Source organism: Chanodichthys erythropterus, chromosome 23, assembly GCF_024489055.1.
Source record: "Chanodichthys erythropterus isolate Z2021 chromosome 23, ASM2448905v1, whole genome shotgun sequence".
NCBI classification, from domain to species: Eukaryota; Metazoa; Chordata; class Actinopteri; order Cypriniformes; family Xenocyprididae; genus Chanodichthys; species Chanodichthys erythropterus.
The window spans coordinates 17,724,571-17,749,543 of record NC_090243.1 but is presented as its reverse complement, the minus strand read 5'-3'; the positions used below and the strand labels follow the sequence as shown (position 1 = coordinate 17,749,543).

Below are 24,973 nucleotides of genomic sequence, written 5' to 3'. Positions count from 1 at the left end.
TGAAAATCGGAATTTTTCCATGTTTAAGTGTTATAATCTGGTCCCCAGTGCATCTACCAACCCAGAAAACGTGAAAAAGGACAACCCAGTAACTTTGCTTTGGCGAGTCTTTCTCTGCAAGCATGTGAAAAAACGAGCCGCTCAGATTTCACTCCCCTAGTGACAGTGAAAAAATCTTATTATAATAATCTGCACGTTCCACCCACAGCGCCGCCATTTTGTGCCACGTGTGACTTTGGTAAAGTTGGTTTTATATTCGCACATTCGGACTTCTGATAGATTCAGACTTTCCAATAAATGTGCAATAAATGAATGTTTGCGAATTTTAAGATATTGACAACCAACGATTGTCAACTTACAACATTTTTCAGTCGATCAAAATAGGCAAGTATTGTTTTAATGGCATATTTACTTGTGAATGTCCACTGAATGTCCAATGTAGTGTGATTAACAAGGCTATTGAATACGGATGTCCGAATGTACGAATATAAAACCAACTTTACCCAAGTCCAGGTGTACCAGTTCGAGCAAAGCATGCTAACTGTTCTGTCATTGGCCTCACAGACGAGCACAGAACACTATTTAGAGTCTCGTTAGCTTGGATAGCCTGCAAGTTGACCCTGACAAACTCGATTGCTAAAAAAGGAGCGTCCAAGCAATATTTTGAAAAAAATATTAGACCATTCACAGCATTTGATAGCAATCATAAAGATTAGCCTGGTGTGTATGACTCTGTTTGGCAAACAATTTCGAAATCTATAGTGGGCGTCCATTCGGGTTTTGCACAAAAGATGAACATGACGGCACATGCTAGTCGATGAGTTGAATCAACTCCACATTAACTACATAAATTTATCCACTAACCATTCAGAAACGTCTAAAAGTTGTAACTTCTTCCTGAGTCTCTTCATCAGTGTCGACTCCGGTTTGAACAATGTAAGGCTGAACACCGTTACTGACAATCCTCATTTTGGCTGCGTGAGATTCTCCAGCTTTGTTGTTGTTGAGCTGTTAAAGCTCCGCCCTCTTCTGGAAAGGGGGCCGGGAGCAGCAGCTCATTTGCATTTAAAGGGACACACACAAAACGGCGTGTTTTTGCTCACACCCAAATAGGGGCAAATTTGATAAGCTTTAATAAATGATCTGTGGGGGATTTTGAGCTAAAACTTCACAGACACATTCTGGAGACACCAGAGACTTATATTAGATCTTGTAAAAAGGGGCATTATAGGTCCCCTTTAAAAGTGTATTTTGGATGTTTTCTTTTCACTAGTCTGAAACAACTCTCAAAATTGACCAGTGCATAAAAAACTATGTTTTTGCCTGTAGTGTCTTGCCTTTAAGTGATTATTCATCGAAAAATGGCAGTTCTGTCATTTTCTCACACTCATGTTGTTCTAAACCTGCACTTTATATATCTAGATGTTGTGCACAACATTCACATTGTACAGTGAAAGTGAATGGGAACAGATGCTGTCAAGCTCCAAAAAAAAGCAATATAAGTGAAAATCACAATTAAATTACAATTACAAAAAGCTCTCAATTCACAATTTTACTTAGTATTTAAAATGCTGTCTTAAGATGTTAGTGACACCAAATTGTCACTGATGTGAAACTTACATTTGAATATGAGCAAGTCTGAAAAACGAGATTTGCAAGTTACCTTTTCAGTGACTCATAACATCATTTGCATTTTTGGGTGGACTGTTGCTTTAATCGTTTATAGTCGCTCAATGACAACAGTTGCTAATCTCTGTCTGTTCCTCTCCATCTCTGTCTCTCATTCATGTTTTATGTAGTTGGTCAGTATCGGCTCCTCCTATAACTATGGTAATGAAGATCAGGCGGAGTTCTTGTGTGTTGTTTCTAAGGAACTGCACAACCAATCTTATAGCAACAGCACCCAGCCCAGTGAGAAAGCCAAGGTAAGCAGCATGAGTGTTTGGCTGTGTTCCGAATGGATTACTAGCATACTGCATACTGTGCAGTATACACTGAATACTGCCTACTACTTTTTAAAAATAGTATGGTGAACTAATTACGTTGGTCACATGTCCTTGTTATGCTTATGTTGAATTCTGTGAGTGTTTTCCAATCATTATTTTTTAAAATAAAATGTATTTACTTTATAGTTATTATTCTTTCTTTTTTTCTTTCTTTTTTTTAATCTGTGTGTAAAAATGTATTTATTTTAACATTTATTTTATGTATTTATTTACATTTATTTTAAAGTGAAATTTATAAACTGATAAATGTACATCATTTTGGAATTCTTATTCAATTATTTTTCAATTATAATTCATAATTTTGTGTAAAAATGTTTAAAAAAAATGTGACTAGTAATTGAAATTGTCAATCACGTTGCATTGTGGGATACAATATAATCAAGCAGTGTGCCCTATAATGTAGTACATCATTCAGGTATTCCATGCATACATGTGTATACTATGTACACTATACACTGCATAGATTGTAAGAGTAATATTTTAAGAAAGTCAAAAATAATGATGTCAAAACAGATATTGCAAATATAGGTTATCTTTGTATTCTATGCATACAAAAAATTTGCATACTATGCAATGTTGAAAATAAACTTGTTAAATTACGAGAAAAAAGTCGAGATAAAATGTTGAGAATAAAGTCATTAAATTACAAAAAAAAGTCGAGATAAAATGTTGAGAATAAAGTCATTAAATTACGAAAAAAAAGTCGAGATAAAATGTTGAGAATAAAGTCATTAAATTACGAAAAAAAAGTCGAGATAAAATGTTGAGAATAAAGTCATTAAATTACGAGAAAAAATTCGAGATAAAATGTTGAGAATAGTCATTAAATTACAAGAAAAAAGTCGAGATAAAATGTTGAGAATTAACTCGTTAAATTACGAGAAAAAAGTTGTTAAATTACGAGAAAAAAGTTGTTAAATTACGAGAAAAAAGTAGAGATAAAATGAGAATAAAGTCATTAAATTACAAAAAAAAGTCGAGATAAAATGTTGAGAATAAAGTCATTAAATTACAAAAAAAACCTCGTTAAATTACAAGAAAAAAGTTGAGATAAAATGTTGAGAATAAACTCGTTAAATTACGAGAAAAAAGTCGAGATAAAATGTTGAGAATAAACTCATTAAATTACGAGAAAAAAGTCATTAAATTACGAGAAAAAAGTTAAATTACGAGAAAAAATTGAAAAAAAATGTTGAGAATAAACTCGTTAAATTACGAGATAAAAGTCGAGATAAAATGTTGAGAATAAAGTCATTAAATTACGAAAAAAAAGTCGAGATAAAATGTTGAGAATAAAGTCATTAAATTACGAGAAAAAAGTCGAGATAAAATGTTGAGAATAAAGTCATTAAATTACGAAAAAAAAACTCGTTAAATTACAAGAAAAAAGTTGAAATAAAATGTTGAGAATAAAGTCATTAAATTACAAAAAAAACCTCGTTAAATTACAAGAAAAAAGTTGAGATAAAATGTTGAGAATAAACTCATTAAATTAGGAAAAAAAGTCGTTAAATTAGGAGAAAAAAGTCGTTAAATTACGAGAAAAAAGTAGAGATAAAATGTTGAGAATAAACTCGTTAAATTACGAGAAAAAAGTTGAGATAAAATGTTGAGAATAAAGTCATTAAATTATGAGAAAAAAGTCGTTAAATTACGAGAAAAAAGTCGTTAAATTACAAGAAAAAGTAGAGATAAAATGTTGAGAATAAACTCGTTAAATTACGAGAAAAAAGTCGAGATAAAATGTTGAGAATAAACTCATTAAATTACGAGAAAAAAGTCATTAAATTACGAGAAAAAAGTTAAATTACGAGAAAAAATTGAAAAAAAATGTTGAGAATAAACTCGTTAAATTACGAGATAAAAGTCGAGATAAAATGTTGAGAATAAAGTCATTAAATTACGAAAAAAAAGTCGAGATAAAATGTTGAGAATAAAGTCATTAAATTACGAGAAAAAAGTCGAGATAAAATGTTGAGAATAAACTCATTAAATTAGGAGAAAAAAGTCGTTAAATTAGGAGAAAAAAGTCGTTAAATTACGAGAAAAAAGTAGAGATAAAATGTTGAGAATAAACTCGTTAAATTACGAGAAAAAAGTTGAGATAAAATGTTGAGAATAAAGTCATTAAATTATGAGAAAAAAGTCGTTAAATTACGAGAAAAAAGTCGTTAAATTACGAGAAAAAAGTCGTTAAATTACGAGAAAAAGTAGAGATAAAATGTTGAGAATTAAATTATGAGAAAAAAGTCGTTAAATTACGAGAAAAAAGTTGAGATAAAATGTTGAGAATAAAGTCATTAAATTATGAGAAAAAAGTCGTTAAATTACGAGAAAAAGTAGAGATAAAATGTTGAGAATAAACTCGTTAAATTACGAGAAAAAAGTCGAGATAAAATGTTGAGAATAAAGTCATTAAATTACAAAAGAACTTGTTAAATTACAAGAAAAAAGTTGAGATAAAATGTTGAGAATAAACTCATTAAATTATGAGAAAAAAGTCGTTAAATTACGAGAAAAAAGTCGTTAAATTACGAGAAAAAAGTAGATAAAATGTTGAGAATTAAATTATGAGAAAAAAGTCGTTAAATTACGAGAAAAAAGTTGAGATAAAATGTTGAGAATAAAGTCATTAAATTACAAAAAAAAAGTTGTTAAATTCCAAGAAAAAAGTTGAGATAAAATGTTGAGAATAAAGTCATTAAATTACGAAAAAAAAGTTGTTAAATTCCAAGAAAAAATTCGAGATAAAATGTTGAGAATAGTCATTAAATTACAAGAAAAAAGTTGAGATAAAATGTTGAGAATAAACTCGTTAAATTACGAGAAAAAAGTCGAGATAAAATGTTGAGAATAAACTCATTAAATTATGAGAAAAAAGTTGTTAAATTACGAGAGAAAAGTTGTTAAATTACGAGAAAAAAGTAGAGATAAAATGAGAATAAAGTCATTAAATTACAAAAAAAAAGTCGAGATAAAATGTTGAGAATAAAGTCATTAAATTACAAAAAAAACCTCGTTAAATTACAAGAAAAAAGTTGAGATAAAATGTTGAGAATAAACTCGTTAAATTACGAGAAAAGTCGAGATAAAATGTTGAGAATAAACTCATTAAATTACGAGAAAAAAGTCATTAAATTACGAGAAAAAAGTTGTTAAATTACGAGAAAAAATTGAAAAAAAATGTTGAGAATAAACTCGTTAAATTACGAGAAAAAGTAGAGATAAAATGTTGAGAATAAACTCGTTAAATTACGAGAAAAAAAGTTGAGATAAAATGTTGAGAATAAAGTCATTAAATTATGAGAAAAAAGTCGTTAAATTACGAGAAAAAAGTCGTTAAATTACGAGAAAAAAGTCGTTAAATTACGAGAAAAAGTAGAGATAAAATGTTGAGAATTAAATTATGAGAAAAAAGTCGTTAAATTACGAGAAAAAAGTTGAGATAAAATGTTGAGAATAAAGTCATTAAATTATGAGAAAAAAGTCGTTAAATTACGAGAAAAAGTAGAGATAAAATGTTGAGAATAAACTCGTTAAATTACGAGAAAAAAGTTGAGATAAAATGTTGAGAATAAAGTCATTAAATTACAAAAGAACTTGTTAAATTACAAGAAAAAAGTTGAGATAAAATGTTGAGAATAAACTCATTAAATTATGAGAAAAAAGTCGTTAAATTACGAGAAAAAAGTCGTTAAATTACGAGAAAAAAGTAGATAAAATGTTGAGAATTAAATTATGAGAAAAAAGTCGTTAAATTACGAGAAAAAAGTTGAGATAAAATGTTGAGAATAAAGTAATTAAATTACAAAAAAAAAGTTGTTAAATTCCAAGAAAAAAGTTGAGATAAAATGTTGAGAATAAAGTCATTAAATTACGAAAAAAAAGTTGTTAAATTCCAAGAAAAAATTCGAGATAAAATGTTGAGAATAGTCATTAAATTACAAGAAAAAAGTTGAGATAAAATGTTGAGAATAAACTCGTTAAATTACGAGAAAAAAGTCGAGATAAAATGTTGAGAATAAACTCATTAAATTATGAGAAAAAAGTTGTTAAATTACGAGAAAAAAGTTGTTAAATTACGAGAAAAAAGTAGAGATAAAATGAGAATAAAGTCATTAAATTACAAAAAAAAAGTCGAGATAAAATGTTGAGAATAAAGTCATTAAATTACAAAAAAAACCTCGTTAAATTACAAGAAAAAAGTTGAGATAAAATGTTGAGAATAAACTCGTTAAATTACGAGAAAAAAGTTGAGATAAAATGTTGAGAATAAACTCATTAAATTACGAGAAAAAAGTCATTAAATTACGAGAAAAAAGTTGTTAAATTACGAGAAAAAATTGAAAAAAAATGTTGAGAATAAACTCGTTAAATTACGAGATAAAAGTCGAGATAAAATGTTGAGAATAAAGTCATTAAATTACGAAAAAAAAGTCGAGATAAAATGTTGAGAATAAAGTCATTAAATAACGAGAAAAAAGTCGAGATAAAATGTTGAGAATAAAGTCATTAAATTACGAAAAAAAACTCGTTAAATTACAAGAAAAAAGTTGAAATAAAATGTTGAGAATAAAGTCATTAAATTACAAAAAAAACCTCGTTAAATTACAAGAAAAAAGTTGAGATAAAATGTTGAGAATAAACTCATTAAATTAGGAGAAAAAAGTCGTTAAATTAGGAGAAAAAAGTCGTTAAATTACGAGAAAAAAGTAGAGATAAAATGTTGAGAATAAACTCGTTAAATTACGAGAAAAAAGTTGAGATAAAATGTTGAGAATAAAGTCATTAAATTATGAGAAAAAAGTCGTTAAATTACGAGAAAAAAGTCGTTAAATTACGAGAAAAAAGTCGTTAAATTACGAGAAAAAGTAGAGATAAAATGTTGAGAATTAAATTATGAGAAAAAAGTCGTTAAATTACGAGAAAAAAGTTGAGATAAAATGTTGAGAATAAAGTCATTAAATTAGGAGAAAAAAGTCGTTAAATTACGAGAAAAAGTAGAGATAAAATGTTGAGAATTAAATTATGAGAAAAAAGTCATTAAATTACGAGAAAAAAGTAGAGATAAAATGTTGAGAATAAACTCGTTAAATTACGAGAAAAAAGTCGAGATAAAATGTTGAGAATAAAGTCATTAAATTACAAAAGAACTTGTTAAATTACAAGAAAAAAGTTGAGATAAAATGTTGAGAATAAACTCATTAAATTATGAGAAAAAAGTCGTTAAATTACAAGAAAAAAGTTGAGATAAAATGTTGAGAATAAACTCATTAAATTATGAGAAAAAAGTCGTTAAATTACGAGAAAAAGTAGAGATAAAATGTTGAGAATAAACTCGTTAAATTACGAGAAAAAAGTCGAGATAAAATGTTGAGAATAAAGTCATTAAATTACAAAAGAACTTGTTAAATTACAAGAAAAAAGTTGAGATAAAATGTTGAGAATAAACTCATTAAATTATGAGAAAAAAGTCGTTAAATTACAAGAAAAAAGTTGAGATAAAATGTTGAGAATAAACTCATTAAATTATGAGAAAAAAGTCGTTAAATTACGAGAAAAAAGTCGTTAAATTACGAGAAAAAAGTAGATAAAATGTTGAGAATTAAATTATGAGAAAAAAGTCGTTAAATTACGAGAAAAAAGTTGAGATAAAATGTTGAGAATAAAGTCATTAAATTACGAAAAAAAAGTTGTTAAATTACGAGAAAAAAGTTGAGATAAAATGTTGAGAATAAAGTCATTAAATTACGAGAAAAAAGTTGTTAAATTCCAAGAAAAAATTCTAGATAAAATGTTGAGAATAGTCATTAAATTACAAGAAAAAAGTTGAGATAAAATGTTGAGAATAAACTTGTTAAATTACGAGAAAAAAGTCGAGATAAAATGTTGAGAATAAACTCATTAAATTATGAGAAAAAAGTTGTTAAATTACAAGAAAAAAGTTGTTAAATTACGAGAAAAAAGTAGAGATAAAATGAGAATAAAGTCATTAAATTACAAAAAAAAAGTCGAGATAAAATGTTGAGAATAAAGTCATTAAATTAAAAAAAAAAACCTCGTTAAATTACAAGAAAAAAGTTGAGATAAAATGTTGAGAATAAACTCATTAAATTAGGAGAAAAAAGTCGTTAAATTAGGAGAAAAAAGTCGTTAAATTACGAGAAAAAAGTAGAGATAAAATGTTGAGAATAAACTCGTTAAATTACGAGAAAAAAGTTGAGATAAAATGTTGAGAATAAAGTCATTAAATTATGAGAAAAAAGTCGTTAAATTACGAGAAAAAAGTCGTTAAATTACGAGAAAAAAGTCGTTAAATTATGAGAAAAAGTAGAGATAAAATGTTGAGAATTAAATTATGAGAAAAAAGTCGTTAAATTACGAGAAAAAAGTTGAGATAAAATGTTGAGAATAAAGTCATTAAATTACGAAAAAAAAGTTGTTAAATTCCAAGAAAAAAGTTGAGATAAAATGTTGAGAATAAAGTCATTAAATTACGAAAAAAAAGTTGTTAAATTCCAAGAAAAAATTCGAGATAAAATGTTGAGAATAAACTCGTTAAATTACGAGAAAAAAGTCGAGATAAAATGTTGAGAATAAAGTCATTAAATTACAAAAGAACTTGTTAAATTACAAGAAAAAAGTTGAGATAAAATGTTGAGAATAAACTCATTAAATTATGAGAAAAAAGTCGTTAAATTACAAGAAAAAAGTTGAGATAAAATGTTGAGAATAAACTCATTAAATTATGAGAAAAAAGTCGTTAAATTACGAGAAAAAAGTCGTTAAATTACGAGAAAAAAGTAGATAAAATGTTGAGAATTAAATTATGAGAAAAAAGTCGTTAAATTACGAGAAAAAAGTTGAGATAAAATGTTGAGAATAAAGTCATTAAATTACGAAAAAAAAGTTGTTAAATTACGAGAAAAAAGTTGAGATAAAATGTTGAGAATAAAGTCATTAAATTACGAGAAAAAAGTTGTTAAATTCCAAGAAAAAATTCTAGATAAAATGTTGAGAATAGTCATTAAATTACAAGAAAAAAGTTGAGATAAAATGTTGAGAATAAACTTGTTAAATTACGAGAAAAAAGTCGAGATAAAATGTTGAGAATAAACTCATTAAATTATGAGAAAAAAGTTGTTAAATTACAAGAAAAAAGTTGTTAAATTACGAGAAAAAAGTAGAGATAAAATGAGAATAAAGTCATTAAATTACAAAAAAAAAGTCGAGATAAAATGTTGAGAATAAAGTCATTAAATTACAAAAAAAACCTCGTTAAATTACAAGAAAAAAGTTGAGATAAAATGTTGAGAATAAACTCAATAAATTAGGAAACAAAGTCGTTAAATTTGGAGAAAAAAGTCGTTAAATTACGAGAAAAAAGTAGAGATAAAATGTTGAGAATAAACTCGTTAAATTACGAGAAAAAAGTTGAGATAAAATGTTGAGAATAAAGTCATTAAATTATGAGAAAAAAGTCGTTAAATTACGAGAAAAAAGTCGTTAAATTACAAGAAAAAGTAGAGATAAAATGTTGAGAATAAACTCGTTAAATTAAGATAAAAAAGTCGAGATAAAATGTTGAGAATAAACTCATTAAATTACGATAAAAAAGTCATTAAATTACGAGAAAAAAGTTAAATTACGAGAAAAAATTGAAAAAAAATGTTGAGAATAAAGTCATTAAATTACGAGATAAAAGTCGAGATAAAATGTTGAGAATAAAGTCATTAAATTACGAAAAAAAAGTCGAGATAAAATGTTGAGAATAAAGTCATTAAATTACGAGAAAAAAGTCGAGATAAAATGTTGAGAATAAAGTCATTAAATTACGAAAAAAAACCTCGTTAAATTACAAGAAAAAAGTTGAGATAAAATGTTGAGAATAAACTCATTAAATTAGGAAAAAAAGTCGTTAAATTAGGAGAAAAAAGTCGTTAAATTACGAGAAAAAAGTAGAGATAAAATGTTGAGAATAAACTCGTTAAATTACGAGAAAAAAGTTGAGATAAAATGTTGAGAATAAAGTCATTAAATTATGAGAAAAAAGTCGTTAAATTACGAGAAAAAAGTCGTTAAATTACGAGAAAAAAGTCGTTAAATTACAAGAAAAAGTAGAGATAAAATGTTGAGAATTAAATTATGAGAAAAAAGTCGTTAAATTACGAGAAAAAAGTTGAGATAAAATGTTGAGAATAAAGTCATTAAATTATGAGAAAAAAGTCGTTAAATTACGAGAAAAAGTAGAGATAAAATGTTGAGAATAAACTCGTTAAATTACGAGAAAAAAGTCGAGATAAAATGTTGAGAATAAAGTCATTAAATTACAAAAAAAACCTTGTTAAATTACAAGAAAAAAGTTGAGATAAAATGTTGAGAATAAACTCGTTAAATTACGAGAAAAAAGTCGAGATAAAATGTTGAGAATAAACTCATTAAATTACGAGAAAAAAGTCATTAAATTACGAGAAAAAAGTTAAATTACGAGAAAAAATTGAAAAAAAATGTTGAGAATAAACTCGTTAAATTACGAGATAAAAGTCGAGATAAAATGTTGAGAATAAAGTCATTAAATTACGAAAAAAAAGTCGAGATAAAATGTTGAGAATAAAGTCATTAAATTACGAGAAAAAAGTCGAGATAAAATGTTGAGAATAAAGTCATTAAATTACGAAAAAAAACTCGTTAAATTACAAGAAAAAAGTTGAAATAAAATGTTGAGAATAAACTCATTAAATTACAAAAAAACCTCGTTAAATTACGAGAAAAAAGTTGAGATAAAATGTTGAGAATAAACTCATTAAATTATGAGAAAAAAGTTGTTAAATTACGAGAAAAAAGTCGTTAAATTACGAGAAAAAAGTAGATAAAATGTTGAGAATTAAATTATGAGAAAAAAGTTGTTAAATTACGAGAAAAAAGTTGAGATAAAATGTTGAGAATAAAGTCATTAAATTATGAGAAAAAAGTCGTTAAATTACGAGAAAAAAGTCGTTAAATTACGAGAAAAAAGTCGTTAAATTATGAGAAAAAGTAGAGATAAAATGTTGAGAATTAAATTATGAGAAAAAAGTCGTTAAATTACGAGAAAAAAGTTGAGATAAAATGTTGAGAATAAAGTCATTAAATTACGAAAAAAAAGTTGTTAAATTACGAGAAAAAGTAGAGATAAAATGTTGAGAATAAACTCGTTAAATTACGAGAAAAAAGTCGAGATAAAATGTTGAGAATAAAGTCATTAAATTACAAAAAAAACCTTGTTAAATTACAAGAAAAAAGTTGAGATAAAATGTTGAGAATAAACTCGTTAAATTACGAGAAAAAAGTCGAGATAAAATGTTGAGAATAAACTCATTAAATTACGAGAAAAAAGTCATTAAATTACGAGAAAAAAGTTAAATTACGAGAAAAAATAGAAAAAAATGTTGAGAATAAACTCGTTAAATTACGAGATAAAAGTCGAGATAAAATGTTGAGAATAAAGTCATTAAATTACGAAAAAAAAGTCGAGATAAAATGTTGAGAATAAAGTCATTAAATTACGAGAAAAAAGTCGAGATAAAATGTTGAGAATAAAGTCATTAAATTACGAAAAAAACTCGTTAAATTACAAGAAAAAAGTTGAAATAAAATGTTGAGAATAAAGTCATTAAATTACAAAAAAACTCGTTAAATTACAAGAAAAAAGTTGAGATAAAATGTTGAGAATAAACTCATTAAATTAGGAGAAAAAGTCGTTAAATTAGGAGAAAAAAGTTGAGATAAAATGTTGAGAATAAACTCATTAAATTAGGAAAAAAAGTCGTTAAATTAGGAGAAAAAAGTCGTTAAATTACGAGAAAAAAGTAGATAAAATGTTGAGAATTAAATTATGAGAAAAAAGTCGTAAAATTACGAGAAAAAAGTTGAGATAAAATGTTGAGAATAAAGTCATTAAATTACGAAAAAAAAGTTGTTAAATTCCAAGAAAAAAGTTGAGATAAAATGTTGAGAATAAACTCATTAAATTAGGAGAAAAAAGTCGTTAAATTAGGAGAAAAAATTCGAGATAAAATGTTGAGAATAGTCATTAAATTACAAGAAAAAAGTTGAGATAAAATGTTGAGAATAAACTCGTTAAATTACGAGAAAAAAGTCGAGATAAAATGTTGAGAATAAACTCATTAAATTATGAGAAAAAAGTTGTTAAATTACGAGAAAAAAGTTGTTAAATTACGAGAAAAAAGTAGAGATAAAATGAGAATAAACTCGTTAAATTACGAGATAAAAGTCGAGATAAAATGTTGAGAATAAAGTCATTAAATTACAAAAAAAACCTCGTTAAATTACAAGAAAAAAGTTGAAATAAAATGTTGAGAATAAAGTCATTAAATTACAAAAAAAACCTCGTTAAATTACAAGAAAAAAGTTGAGATAAAATGTTGAGAATAAACTCATTAAATTAGGAGAAAAAAGTCGTTAAATTAGGAGAAAAAAGTCGTTAAATTACGAGAAAAAAGTAGAGATAAAATGTTGAGAATAAACTCGTTAAATTACGAGAAAAAAGTTGAGATAAAATGTTGAGAATAAAGTCATTAAATTATGAGAAAAAAGTCGTTAAATTACGAGAAAAAAGTCGTTAAATTACGAGAAAAAAGTCGTTAAATTACAAGAAAAAGTAGAGATAAAATGTTGAGAATTAAATTATGAGAAAAAAGTCGTTAAATTACGAGAAAAAAGTTGAGATAAAATGTTGAGAATAAAGTCATTAAATTATGAGAAAAAAGTCGTTAAATTACGAGAAAAAAGTCGAGATAAAATGTTGAGAATAAACTAGTTAAATTACGAGAAAAAAGTCGAGATAAAATGTTGAGAATAAAGTCATTAAATTACAAAAAAAACCTTGTTAAATTACAAGAAAAAAGTTGAGATAAAATGTTGAGAATAAAGTCGTTAAATTACGAGAAAAAAGTTGAGATAAAATGTTGAGAATAAAGTCATTAAATTACGAGAAAAAAGTCATTAAATTACGAGAAAAAAGTTAAATTACGAGAAAAAATTGAAAAAAAATGTTGAGAATAAACTCGTTAAATTACGAGATAAAAGTCGAGATAAAATGTTGAGAATAAAGTCATTAAATTACGAAAAAAAAGTCGAGATAAAATGTTGAGAATAAAGTCATTAAATTCCAAGAAAAAAGTCGAGATAAAATGTTGAGAATAAAGTCATTAAATTACGAAAAAAAACTCGTTAAATTACAAGAAAAAAGTTGAAATAAAATGTTGAGAATAAAGTCATTAAATTACAAAAGAACTTGTTAAATTACAAGAAAAAAGTTGAGATAAAATGTTGAGAATAAACTCATTAAATTATGAGAAAAAAGTCGTTAAATTACGAGAAAAAAGTCGTTAAATTACGAGAAAAAATTAGAGATAAAATGTTGAGAATAAACTCGTTAAATTACGAGAAAAAAGTTGAGATAAAATGTTGAGAATAAAGTCATTAAATTATGAGAAAAAAGTCGTTAAATTACGAGAAAAAAGTCGTTAAATTATGAGAAAAAAGTCGTTAAATTACGAGAAAAAAGTTGAGATAAAATGTTGAGAATAAAGTCATTAAATTACGAAAAAAAAGTTGTTAAATTCCAAGAAAAAAGTTGAGATAAAATGTTGAGAATAAAGTCATTAAATTACGAAAAAAAAGTTGTTAAATTCCAAGAAAAAATTCGAGATAAAATGTTGAGAATAAACTCGTTAAATTACGAGAAAAAAGTCGAGATAAAATGTTGAGAATAAAGTCATTAAATTACAAAAGAACTTGTTAAATTACAAGAAAAAAGTTGAGATAAAATGTTGAGAATAAACTCATTAAATTATGAGAAAAAAGTCGTTAAATTACGAGAAAAAAGTCGTTAAATTACGAGAAAAAAGTAGATAAAATGTTGAGAATTAAATTATGAGAAAAAACTCGTTAAATTACGAGAAAAAAGTTGAGATAAAATGTTGAGAATAAAGTCATTAAATTACGAAAAAAAGTTGTTAAATTACAAGAAAAAAGTTGAAATAAAATGTTGAGAATAAAGTCATTAAATTACAAGAAAAAAGTTGAGATAAAATGTTGAGAATAAACTCGTTAAATTACAAGAAAAAAGTTGAGATAAAATGTTGAGCATAAACTCATGAAATTATGAGAAAAAAGTTGTTAAATTACGAGAGAAAAAGTTGTTAAATTACGAGAAAAAAGTAGAGATAAAATGAGAATAAAGTCATTAAATTACAAAAAAAAAAGTCGAGATAAACTGTTGAGAATAAAGTCATTAAATTACAAAAAAAACCTCGTTAAATTACAAGAAAAAAGTTGAGATAAAATGTTGAGAATAAACTCGTTAAATTACGAGAAAAAAGTTGAGATAAAATGTTGAGAATAAAGTCATTAAATTATGAGAAAAAAGTCGTTAAATTACGAGAAAAAAGTCGTTAAATTACGAGAAAAAAATTGAAAAAAAATGTTGAGAATAAACTCGTTAAATTACGAGAAAAAGTAGAGATAAAATGTTGAGAATTAAATTATGAGAAAAAAGTCGTTAAATTACGAGAAAAAAGTTGAGATAAAATGTTGAGAATAAAGTCATTAAATTAGGAGAAAAAAGTCGTTAAATTACGAGAAAAAGTAGAGATAAAATGTTGAGAATTAAATTATGAGAAAAAAGTCATTAAATTACGAGAAAAAAGTAGAGATAAAATGTTGAGAATAAACTCGTTAAATTACGAGAAAAAAGTCGAGATAAAATGTTGAGAATAAAGTCATTAAATTACAAAAGAACTTGTTAAATTACAAGAAAAAAGTTGAGATAAAATGTTGAGAATAAACTCATTAAATTATGAGAAAAAAGTCGTTAAATTACAAGAAAAAAGTTGAGATAAAATGTTGAGAATAAACTCATTAAATTATGAGAAAAAAGTCGTTAAATTACGAGAAAAAAGTCGTTAAATTACGAGAAAAAAGTAGATAAAATGTTGAGAATTAAATTATGAGAAAAAAGTCGTTAAATTACGAGAAAAAAGTTGAGATAAAATGTTGAGAATAAAGTCATTAAATTACGAAAAAAAAGTTGTTAAATTACGAGAAAAAAGTTGAGATAAAATGTTGAGAATAAAGTCATTAAATTACGAGAAAAAAGTTGTTAAATTCCAAGAAAAAATTCTAGATAAAATGTTGAGAATAGTCATTAAATTACAAGAAAAAAGTTGAGATAAAATGTTGAGAATAAACTTGTTAAATTACGAGAAAAAAGTCGAGATAAAATGTTGAGAATAAACTCATTAAATTATGAGAAAAAAGTTGTTAAATTACAAGAAAAAAGTTGTTAAATTACGAGAAAAAAGTAGAGATAAAATGAGAATAAAGTCATTAAATTACAAAAAAAAAGTCGAGATAAAATGTTGAGAATAAAGTCATTAAATTACAAAAAAAACCTCGTTAAATTACAAGAAAAAAGTTGAGATAAAATGTTGAGAATAAACTCATTAAATTAGGAAAAAAAGTCGTTAAATTAGGAGAAAAAAGTCGGTAAATTACGAGAAAAAAGTAGAGATAAAATGTTGAGAATAAACTCGTTAAATTACGAGAAAAAAGTTGAGATAAAATGTTGAGAATAAAGTCATTAAATTATGAGAAAAAAGTCGTTAAATTACGAGAAAAAAGTCGTTAAATTACAAGAAAAAGTAGAGATAAAATGTTGAGAATAAACTCGTTAAATTACGAGAAAAAAGTCGAGATAAAATGTTGAGAATAAACTCATTAAATTACGAGAAAAAAGTCATTAAATTACGAGAAAAAAGTTAAATTACGAGAAAAAATTGAAAAAAAATGTTGAGAATAAACTCGTTAAATTACGAGATAAAAGTCGAGATAAAATGTTGAGAATAAAGTCATTAAATTACGAAAAAAAAGTCGAGATAAAATGTTGAGAATAAAGTCATTAAATTACGAGAAAAAAGTCGAGATAAAATGTTGAGAATAAAGTCATTAAATTACGAAAAAAAACTCGTTAAATTACAAGAAAAAAGTTGAAATAAAATGTTGAGAATAAAGTCATTAAATTACAAAAAAAACCTCGTTAAATTACAAGAAAAAAGTTGAGATAAAATGTTGAGAATAAACTCATTAAATTAGGAGAAAAAAGTCGTTAAATTAGGAGAAAAAAGTCGTTAAATTACGAGAAAAAAGTAGAGATAAAATGTTGAGAATAAACTCGTTAAATTACGAGAAAAAAGTTGAGATAAAATGTTGAGAATAAAGTCATTAAATTATGAGAAAAAAGTCGTTAAATTACGAGAAAAAAGTCGTTAAATTACGAGAAAAAAGTCGTTAAATTACAAGAAAAAGTAGAGATAAAATGTTGAGAATTAAATTATGAGAAAAAAGTCGTTAAATTACGAGAAAAAAGTTGAGATAAAATGTTGAGAATAAAGTCATTAAATTATGAGAAAAAAGTCGTTAAATTACGAGAAAAAGTAGAGATAAAATGTTGAGAATAAACTCGTTAAATTACGAGAAAAAAGTCGAGATAAAATGTTGAGAATAAAGTCATTAAATTACAAAAAAAACCTTGTTAAATTACAAGAAAAAAGTTGAGATAAAATGTTGAGAATAAACTCGTTAAATTACGAGAAAAAAGTCGAGATAAAATGTTGAGAATAAACTCATTAAATTACGAGAAAAAAGTCATTAAATTACGAGAAAAAAGTTAAATTACGAGAAAAAATTGAAAAAAAATGTTGAGAATAAACTCGTTAAATTACGAGATAAAAGTCGAGATAAAATGTTGAGAATAAAGTCATTAAATTACGAAAAAAAAGTCGAGATAAAATGTTGAGAATAAAGTCATTAAATTACGAGAAAAAAGTCGAGATAAAATGTTGAGAATAAAGTCATTAAATTACGAAAAAAAAACTCGTTAAATTACAAGAAAAAAGTTGAAATAAAATGTTGAGAATAAAGTCATTAAATTACAAAAAAAACCTCGTTAAATTACAAGAAAAAAGTTGAGATAAAATGTTGAGAATAAACTCATTAAATTAGGAAAAAAAGTCGTTAAATTAGGAGAAAAAAGTCGTTAAATTACGAGAAAAAAGTAGAGATAAAATGTTGAGAATAAACTCGTTAAATTACGAGAAAAAAGTTGAGATAAAATGTTGAGAATAAAGTCATTAAATTATGAGAAAAAAGTCGTTAAATTACGAGAAAAAAGTCGTTAAATTACGAGAAAAAAGTCGTTAAATTACAAGAAAAAGTAGAGATAAAATGTTGAGAATTAAATTATGAGAAAAAAGTCGTTAAATTACGAGAAAAAAGTTGAGATAAAATGTTGAGAATAAAGTCATTAAATTATGAGAAAAAAGTCGTTAAATTACGAGAAAAAGTAGAGATAAAATGTTGAGAATAAACTCGTTAAATTACGAGAAAAAAGTCGAGATAAAATGTTGAGAATAAAGTCATTAAATTACAAAAAAAACCTTGTTAAATTACAAGAAAAAAGTTGAGATAAAATGTTGAGAATAAACTCGTTAAATTACGAGAAAAAAGTCGAGATAAAATGTTGAGAATAAACTCATTAAATTACGAGAAAAAAGTCATTAAATTACGAGAAAAAAGTTAAATTACGAGAAAAAATTGAAAAAAAATGTTGAGAATAAACTCGTTAAATTACGAGATAAAAGTCGAGATAAAATGTTGAGAATAAAGTCATTAAATTACGAAAAAAAAGTCGAGATAAAATGTTGAGAATAAAGTCATTAAATTACGAGAAAAAAGTCGAGATAAAATGTTGAGAATAAAGTCATTAAATTACGAAAAAAAACTCGTTAAATTACAAGAAAAAAGTTGAAATAAAATGTTGAGAATAAAGTCATTAAATTACAAAAAAAACCTCGTTAAATTACAAGAAAAAAGTTGAGATAAAATGTTGAGAATAAACTCATTAAATTAGGAGAAAAAGTCGTTAAATTAGGAGAAAAAAGTTGAGATAAAATGTTGAGAATAAACTCATTAAATTAGGAAAAAAAGTCGTTAAATTAGGAGAAAAAAGTCGTTAAATTACGAGAAAAAAGTAGATAAAATGTTGAGAATTAAATTATGAGAAAAAAGTCGTAAAATTACGAGAAAAAAGTTGAGATAAAATGTTGAGAATAAAGTCATTAAATTACGAAAAAAAAGTTGTTAAATTCCAAGAAAAAAGTTGAGATAAAATGTTGAAAATAAAGTCATTAAATTACGAAAAAAAAGTTGTTAAATTCCAAGAAAAAATTCGAGATAAAATGTTGAGAATAGTCATTAAATTACAAGAAAAAAGTTGAGATAAAATGTTGAGAATAAACTCGTTAAATTACGAGAAAAAAGTCGAGATAAAATGTTGAGAATAAACTCATTAAATTATGAGAAAAAAGTTGTTAAATTACGAGAAAAAAGTTGTTAAATTACGAGAAAAAAGTAGAGATAAAATGAGAATAAACTCGTTAAATTACGAGATAAAAGTCGAGATAAAATGTTGAGAATAAAGTCATTAAATTACAAAAAAAACCTCGTTAAATTACAAGAAAAAAGTTGAAATAAAATGTTGAGAATAAAGTCATTAAATTACAAAAAATCCTCGTTAAATTACAAGAAAAAAGTTGAGATAAAATGTTGAGAATAAACTCATTAAATTAGGAAAAAAAGTCGTTAAATTAGGAGAAAAAAGTCGTTAAATTACGAGAAAAAAGTAGAGATAAAATGTTGAGAATAAACTCGTTAAATTACGAGAAAAAAGTTGAGATAAAATGTTGAGAATAAAGTCATTAAATTATGAGAAAAAAGTCGTTAAATTACGAGAAAAAAGTCGTTAAATTACGAGAAAAAAGTCGTTAAATTACAAGAAAAAGTAGAGATAAAATGTTGAGAATTAAATTATGAGAAAAAAGTCGTTAAATTACGAGAAAAAAGTTGAGATAAAATGTTGAGAATAAAGTCATTAAATTATGAGAAAAAAGTCGTTAAATTACGAGAAAAAGTAGAGATAAAATGTTGAGAATAAACTCGTTAAATTACGAGAAAAAAAGTCGAGATAAAATGTTGAGAATAAAGTCATTAAATTACAAAAAAAACCTTGTTAAATTACAAGAAAAAAGTTGAGATAAAATGTTGAGAATAAACTCGTTAAATTACGAGAAAAAAGTCGAGATAAAATGTTGAGAATAAACTCATTAAATTACGAGAAAAAAGTCATTAAATTACGAGAAAAAAGTTAAATTACGAGAAAAAATTGAAAAAAAATGTTGAGAATAAACTCGTTAAATTACGAGATAAAAGTCGAGATAAAATGTTGAGAATAAAGTCATTAAATTACGAAAAAAAAGTCGAGATAAAATGTTGAGAATAAAGTCATTAAATTACGAGAAAAAAGTCGAGATAAAATGTTGAGAATAAAGTCATTAAATTACGAAAAAAAACTCGTTAAATTACAAGAAAAAAGTTGAAATAAAATGTTGAGAATAAACTCATTAAATTAGGAGAAAAAAGTCGTTAAATTAGGAGAAAAAAGTCGTTAAATTACGAGAAAAAAGTAGAGATAAAATGTTGAGAATAAACTCGTTAAATTACGAGAAAAAAGTCGTTAAATTAGGAGAAAAAAGTCGTTAAATTACGAGAAAAAAGTCGTTAAATTACAAGAAAAAGTAGAGATAAAATGTTGAGAATTAAATTATGAGAAAAAAGTCGTTAAATTACGAGAAAAAAGTTGAGATAAAATGTTGAGAATAAAGTCATTAAATTATGAGAAAAAAGTCGTTAAATTACGAGAAAAAGTAGAGATAAAATGTTGAGAATAAACTCGTTAAATTACGAGAAAAAAGTCGAGATAAAATGTTGAGAATAAAGTCATTAAATTACAAAAAAAACCTTGTTAAATTACAAGAAAAAAGTTGAGATAAAATGTTGAGAATAAACTCGTTAAATTACGAGAAAAAAGTCGAGATAAAATGTTGAGAATAAACTCATTAAATTACGAGAAAAAAGTCATTAAATTACGAGAAAAAAGTTAAATTACGAGAAAAAATTGAAAAAAAATGTTGAGAATAAACTCGTTAAATTACGAGATAAAAGTCGAGATAAAATGTTGAGAATAAAGTCATTAAATTACGAAAAAAAAGTCGAGATAAAATGTTGAGAATAAAGTCATTAAATTACGAGAAAAAAGTCGAGATAAAATGTTGAGAATAAAGTCATTAAATTATGAAAAAAAAACTCGTTAAATTACAAGAAAAAAGTTGAAATAAAATGTTGAGAATAAAGTCATTAAATTACAAAAAAAACCTCGTTAAATTACAAGAAAAAAGTTGAGATAAAATGTTGAGAATAAACTCATTAAATTAGGAGAAAAAAGTCGTTAAATTAGGAGAAAAAAGTCGTTAAATTACGAGAAAAAAGTAGAGATAAAATGTTGAGAATAAACTCGTTAAATTACGAGAAAAAAGTTGAGATAAAATGTTGAGAATAAAGTCATTAAATTATGAGAAAAAAGTCGTTAAATTACGAGAAAAAAGTCGTTAAATTACGAGAAAAAAGTCGTTAAATTACGAGAAAAAGTAGAGATAAAATGTTGAGAATTAAATTATGAGAAAAAAGTCGTTAAATTACGAGAAAAAAGTTGAGATAAAATGTTGAGAATAAAGTCATTAAATTAGGAGAAAAAAGTCGTTAAATTACGAGAAAAAGTAGAGATAAAATGTTGAGAATTAAATTATGAGAAAAAAGTCATTAAATTACGAGAAAAAAGTAGAGATAAAATGTTGAGAATAAACTCGTTAAATTACGAGAAAAAAGTCGAGATAAAATGTTGAGAATAAAGTCATTAAATTACAAAAGAACTTGTTAAATTACAAGAAAAAAGTTGAGATAAAATGTTGAGAATAAACTCATTAAATTATGAGAAAAAAGTCGTTAAATTACAAGAAAAAAGTTGAGATAAAATGTTGAGAATAAACTCATTAAATTATGAGAAAAAAGTCGTTAAATTACGAGAAAAAAGTCGTTAAATTACGAGAAAAAAGTAGATAAAATGTTGAGAATTAAATTATGAGAAAAAAGTCGTTAAATTACGAGAAAAAAGTTGAGATAAAATGTTGAGAATAAAGTCATTAAATTACGAAAAAAAAGTTGTTAAATTACGAGAAAAAAGTTGAGATAAAATGTTGAGAATAAAGTCATTAAATTACGAGAAAAAAGTTGTTAAATTCCAAGAAAAAATTCTAGATAAAATGTTGAGAATAGTCATTAAATTACAAGAAAAAAGTTGAGATAAAATGTTGAGAATAAACTTGTTAAATTACGAGAAAAAAGTCGAGATAAAATGTTGAGAATAAACTCATTAAATTATGAGAAAAAAGTTGTTAAATTACAAGAAAAAAGTTGTTAAATTACGAGAAAAAAGTAGAGATAAAATGAGAATAAAGTCATTAAATTACAAAAAAAAAGTCGAGATAAAATGTTGAGAATAAAGTCATTAAATTACAAAAAAAACCTCGTTAAATTACAAGAAAAAAGTTGAGATAAAATGTTGAGAATAGTCATTAAATTACAAGAAAAAAGTTGAGATAAAATGTTGAGAATAAACTTGTTAAATTACGAGAAAAAAGTCGAGATAAAATGTTGAGAATAAACTCATTAAATTATGAGAAAAAAGTTGTTAAATTACAAGAAAAAAGTTGTTAAATTACGAGAAAAAAGTAGAGATAAAATGTTGAGAATAAACTCGTTAAATTACGAGAAAAAAGTAGAGATAAAATGTTGAGAATAAACTCATTAAATTACGAGAAAAAAGTCATTAAATTACGAGAAAAAAGTTGTTAAATTACGAGAAAAAATTGAAAAAAAATGTTGAGAATAAACTCGTTAAATTACGAGATAAAAGTCGAGATAAAATGTTGAGAATAAAGTCATTAAATTGCGAAAAAAAAGTCGAGATAAAATGTTGAGAATAAAGTCATTAAATTACGAGAAAAAAGTTGTTAAATTACGAGAAAAAATTGAAAAAAAATGTTGAGAATAAACTCGTTAAATTACGAGATAAAAGTCGAGATAAAATGTTGAGAATAAAGTCATTAAATTACGAAAAAAAACTCGTTAAATTACAAGAAAAAAGTTGAGATAAAATGTTGAGAATAAACTCATTAAATTAGGAGAAAAAAAGTTATTAAATTACGAGAACAAATTTGTTAAATTACGAATTTATTCTCAACATTTTATCTCAACTTTTTTCTCGTAATTTAACAACTTTTTTCTCGTAATTTAATGACTTTATTCTCAACGTTTTATCTTGACTTTTTTTTTAAATTTAATAAGTTCTTTCTCGTAATTTAACGAGTTTATTCTCAACATTTTATTTCGACTTTTTTCTTTAAATTTAACGATTTTTTCTCGAAATGTAACAACTTTAATCTCGAGATGGTTTTATTTTATTTATTATTGCTTGGCCCTAATCCTCTTCCATAGAAAACAGTTATTTTAAATTGTAATAATATATTCCTGATATTACTGTATTTTTGATCAAATAAATGCAGCCTTGGTGAGCAGAAGAGATGTAAGAAGAAATCTTACAGACCCCAAACTTTCTTCAGAAATCGTAAAAGTAGTATGTTATTCCAGACAGAGCCGTTATTCGTGACAGTAACTCAGTGCAGATTAGTAATCTTTTGTTGTATTATGTAAATCCTCTTCTGTTTTCCCTCAGATCCTACAGGAGCGTGGATCTAGAATATGATCATCTAGAGCTCCAGTGTTTTGAGACATATCAGTTCTTTCTAGAACATCCCATGAGCTTGTTCTCTTCACGCCTCAAAGAGCACTAAAGCACGCAAGCAACACGTGAAGAGCACGTCCATTTAAGGTGCCTGTTAATCTGTCGGAATAAAAACTGGGATGCTTTGTTTTGATCTTCTGGTCGGGATCTGAAGAACTGGACCCATGTAAATCTCAGGGATCAAAAGGAAATGTTCACGTCACTCCGAATCACTGTCCACCTGTTACAATCACAGTCACTCTATATACAATGGGCTCCAATAGTGATAATGCTTCAATTTTGCATTTTCTAATTTAAAACAAATACTTTTTGTTACAGATGTCTTAGTATTTGGTTTGTCTCTGTTTTACTTTACTGACACGAACAAAACCGGATGATCATGTTCACTGTAGGAAAATCTGAGTCACATGATCAATGTCAATCATTTACTCACATTTGATTAGTCACATAGAACGTAGAGAGCAGTAAATATTTTGTCTTCATGGAACACCAGAATATTTTGTTTTAACTTTTTCGGAAACTTAAAGGTTCCAGATTTGTATTGTGGTCTCTGACTTTTAGACTCCACTGTCTTATGATTTGTATAAACAACAAATAGTTAACAATAGTGATTTTAAAAATCGGTACAAATTTTGCAGTACCGACACGATTGTACTGCTGAGTAATGTTTCTCAGTGTGAGATTTCAAAAGTTTGGGGTTTGTAAGATTTTTAACCCATGCTGCATTTATTTGATCATAAATATAGAAATATTGTGAAATATTATTGCAATATAAAAGAAGTGTTTTCTATTATAATATATTGTAAAATGTAATTTATTCCTGTGATCAAAGCTGAATTTTTCAAAGTCTTCAGTGTCACATGATCCTTCAGAAATCATTCTAATATGATATTTGATAGTGATACATTTTAATCAGGATTCTTTGATGAATAAAAAGTTCAAAAGAAAAGCTTTTATTTGAACATTTTAAATGTCTTTAATGACACTTTAATCAATTTAATGCATCCTTGCTGAATAAAAGGATTTTTTTCTTTAAAAATAAATCTTACTGGCCCCAAACTTTTGAACTATATCTGGCAACCTGTATGTTTTTTACTCCTTTTTAATGTGAACATTATTGCTTTTGCACTACTGCTGTTATTATTATTATTATCCAGGCAATATTCAGAGGTATCAGTAAATGCATCCTTGCTGTTAAGAAATATGTTAGTGTATCTTAATACTGCATTGCTGGAACTTAAAGGGAAAGAGCTTTCCTCTCTGTCAATCAAGAGGAAAGACGGGATAGGGGAAGCATATAAATGACACCTTGCACATTTTGATATATGGACAAACACTATTATATATCCTATAAGGTAACAATAGATGCATTTGTATATCATTTTTGAAAATGCTAAACACATTTTTGGTAACTAGTAAAATCTAAACCTGTACTTCAAAATCCCACATCACTATAAAATCCAAGTAGCTGAATGTAGCAGCACACATCCACGCACTTTTAAGACATAAATGCATTTTTAACAAATCGTTATGTGTCTGTGTGCTTCTTACTGACATTTTGGAGAAAGCAAGTTATTAGGGAAAGTGTCTTTAAAACTATAATTCTTAAAAAATAGTTTTTGGTGATCAAAATCAAATCATGTGTTAAATATCAAGGACTGCATTGGAAACAAGTTTTTAACTTTATTGTGATATCCTTGACAAATGAGTGTATTTCACTACTTTCGTCTAATCGAATCAAATAAAATATAATCAAACTTAAACTTAAAAAACTAAAATTACAGCTATATAGAAATTTAAGATATGTTTTTAGGGTATGGTGACAACCCTAATGTAGACTACTAAAATAACAAAAAAAAAAGAGATTTTAAAAACATAATAATAACTAAAAGTTTAACTAAATGAATAAAAATAAATATATTTTAAAAATATATAGGCCTAATAGTATCTCAGTGATGTCTAGCAAGCGGGTCACGATGAGGTCATGTCATGATGTGATTAAGTTGATCACTTTAACAGCATCATTCCAAACATTGTGTAATTCCTGCTCAGATGCTAATGCTTCCCCATGTGTAGTGGAGAGCATCATTTGAATATTAAGATTCCCCCTTCATGCTGAGAGATTAATCCATGAGTCCGAGCTGTCATT

General features: G+C 25.4%; 1 protein-coding gene across 1 annotated transcript in view; it reads left to right on the top strand.

The window, feature by feature from the left end:
- Window positions 1–23,475, top strand: part of kctd5b (potassium channel tetramerization domain containing 5b) — a 32,939-nt gene extending 9,464 nt beyond the window's left edge. Inside the window, exons 5-6 of the mRNA XM_067378158.1 lie at window positions 1,800–1,925; window positions 22,756–23,475. Coding sequence (XP_067234259.1) covers window positions 1,800–1,925; window positions 22,756–22,785 — 156 coding nt within the window. The 3' untranslated portion in view covers window positions 22,786–23,475. The remainder of the gene's footprint in view (window positions 1–1,799; window positions 1,926–22,755) is intronic.
- The last annotated feature ends 1,498 nt before the right edge of the window (window positions 23,476–24,973 follow it).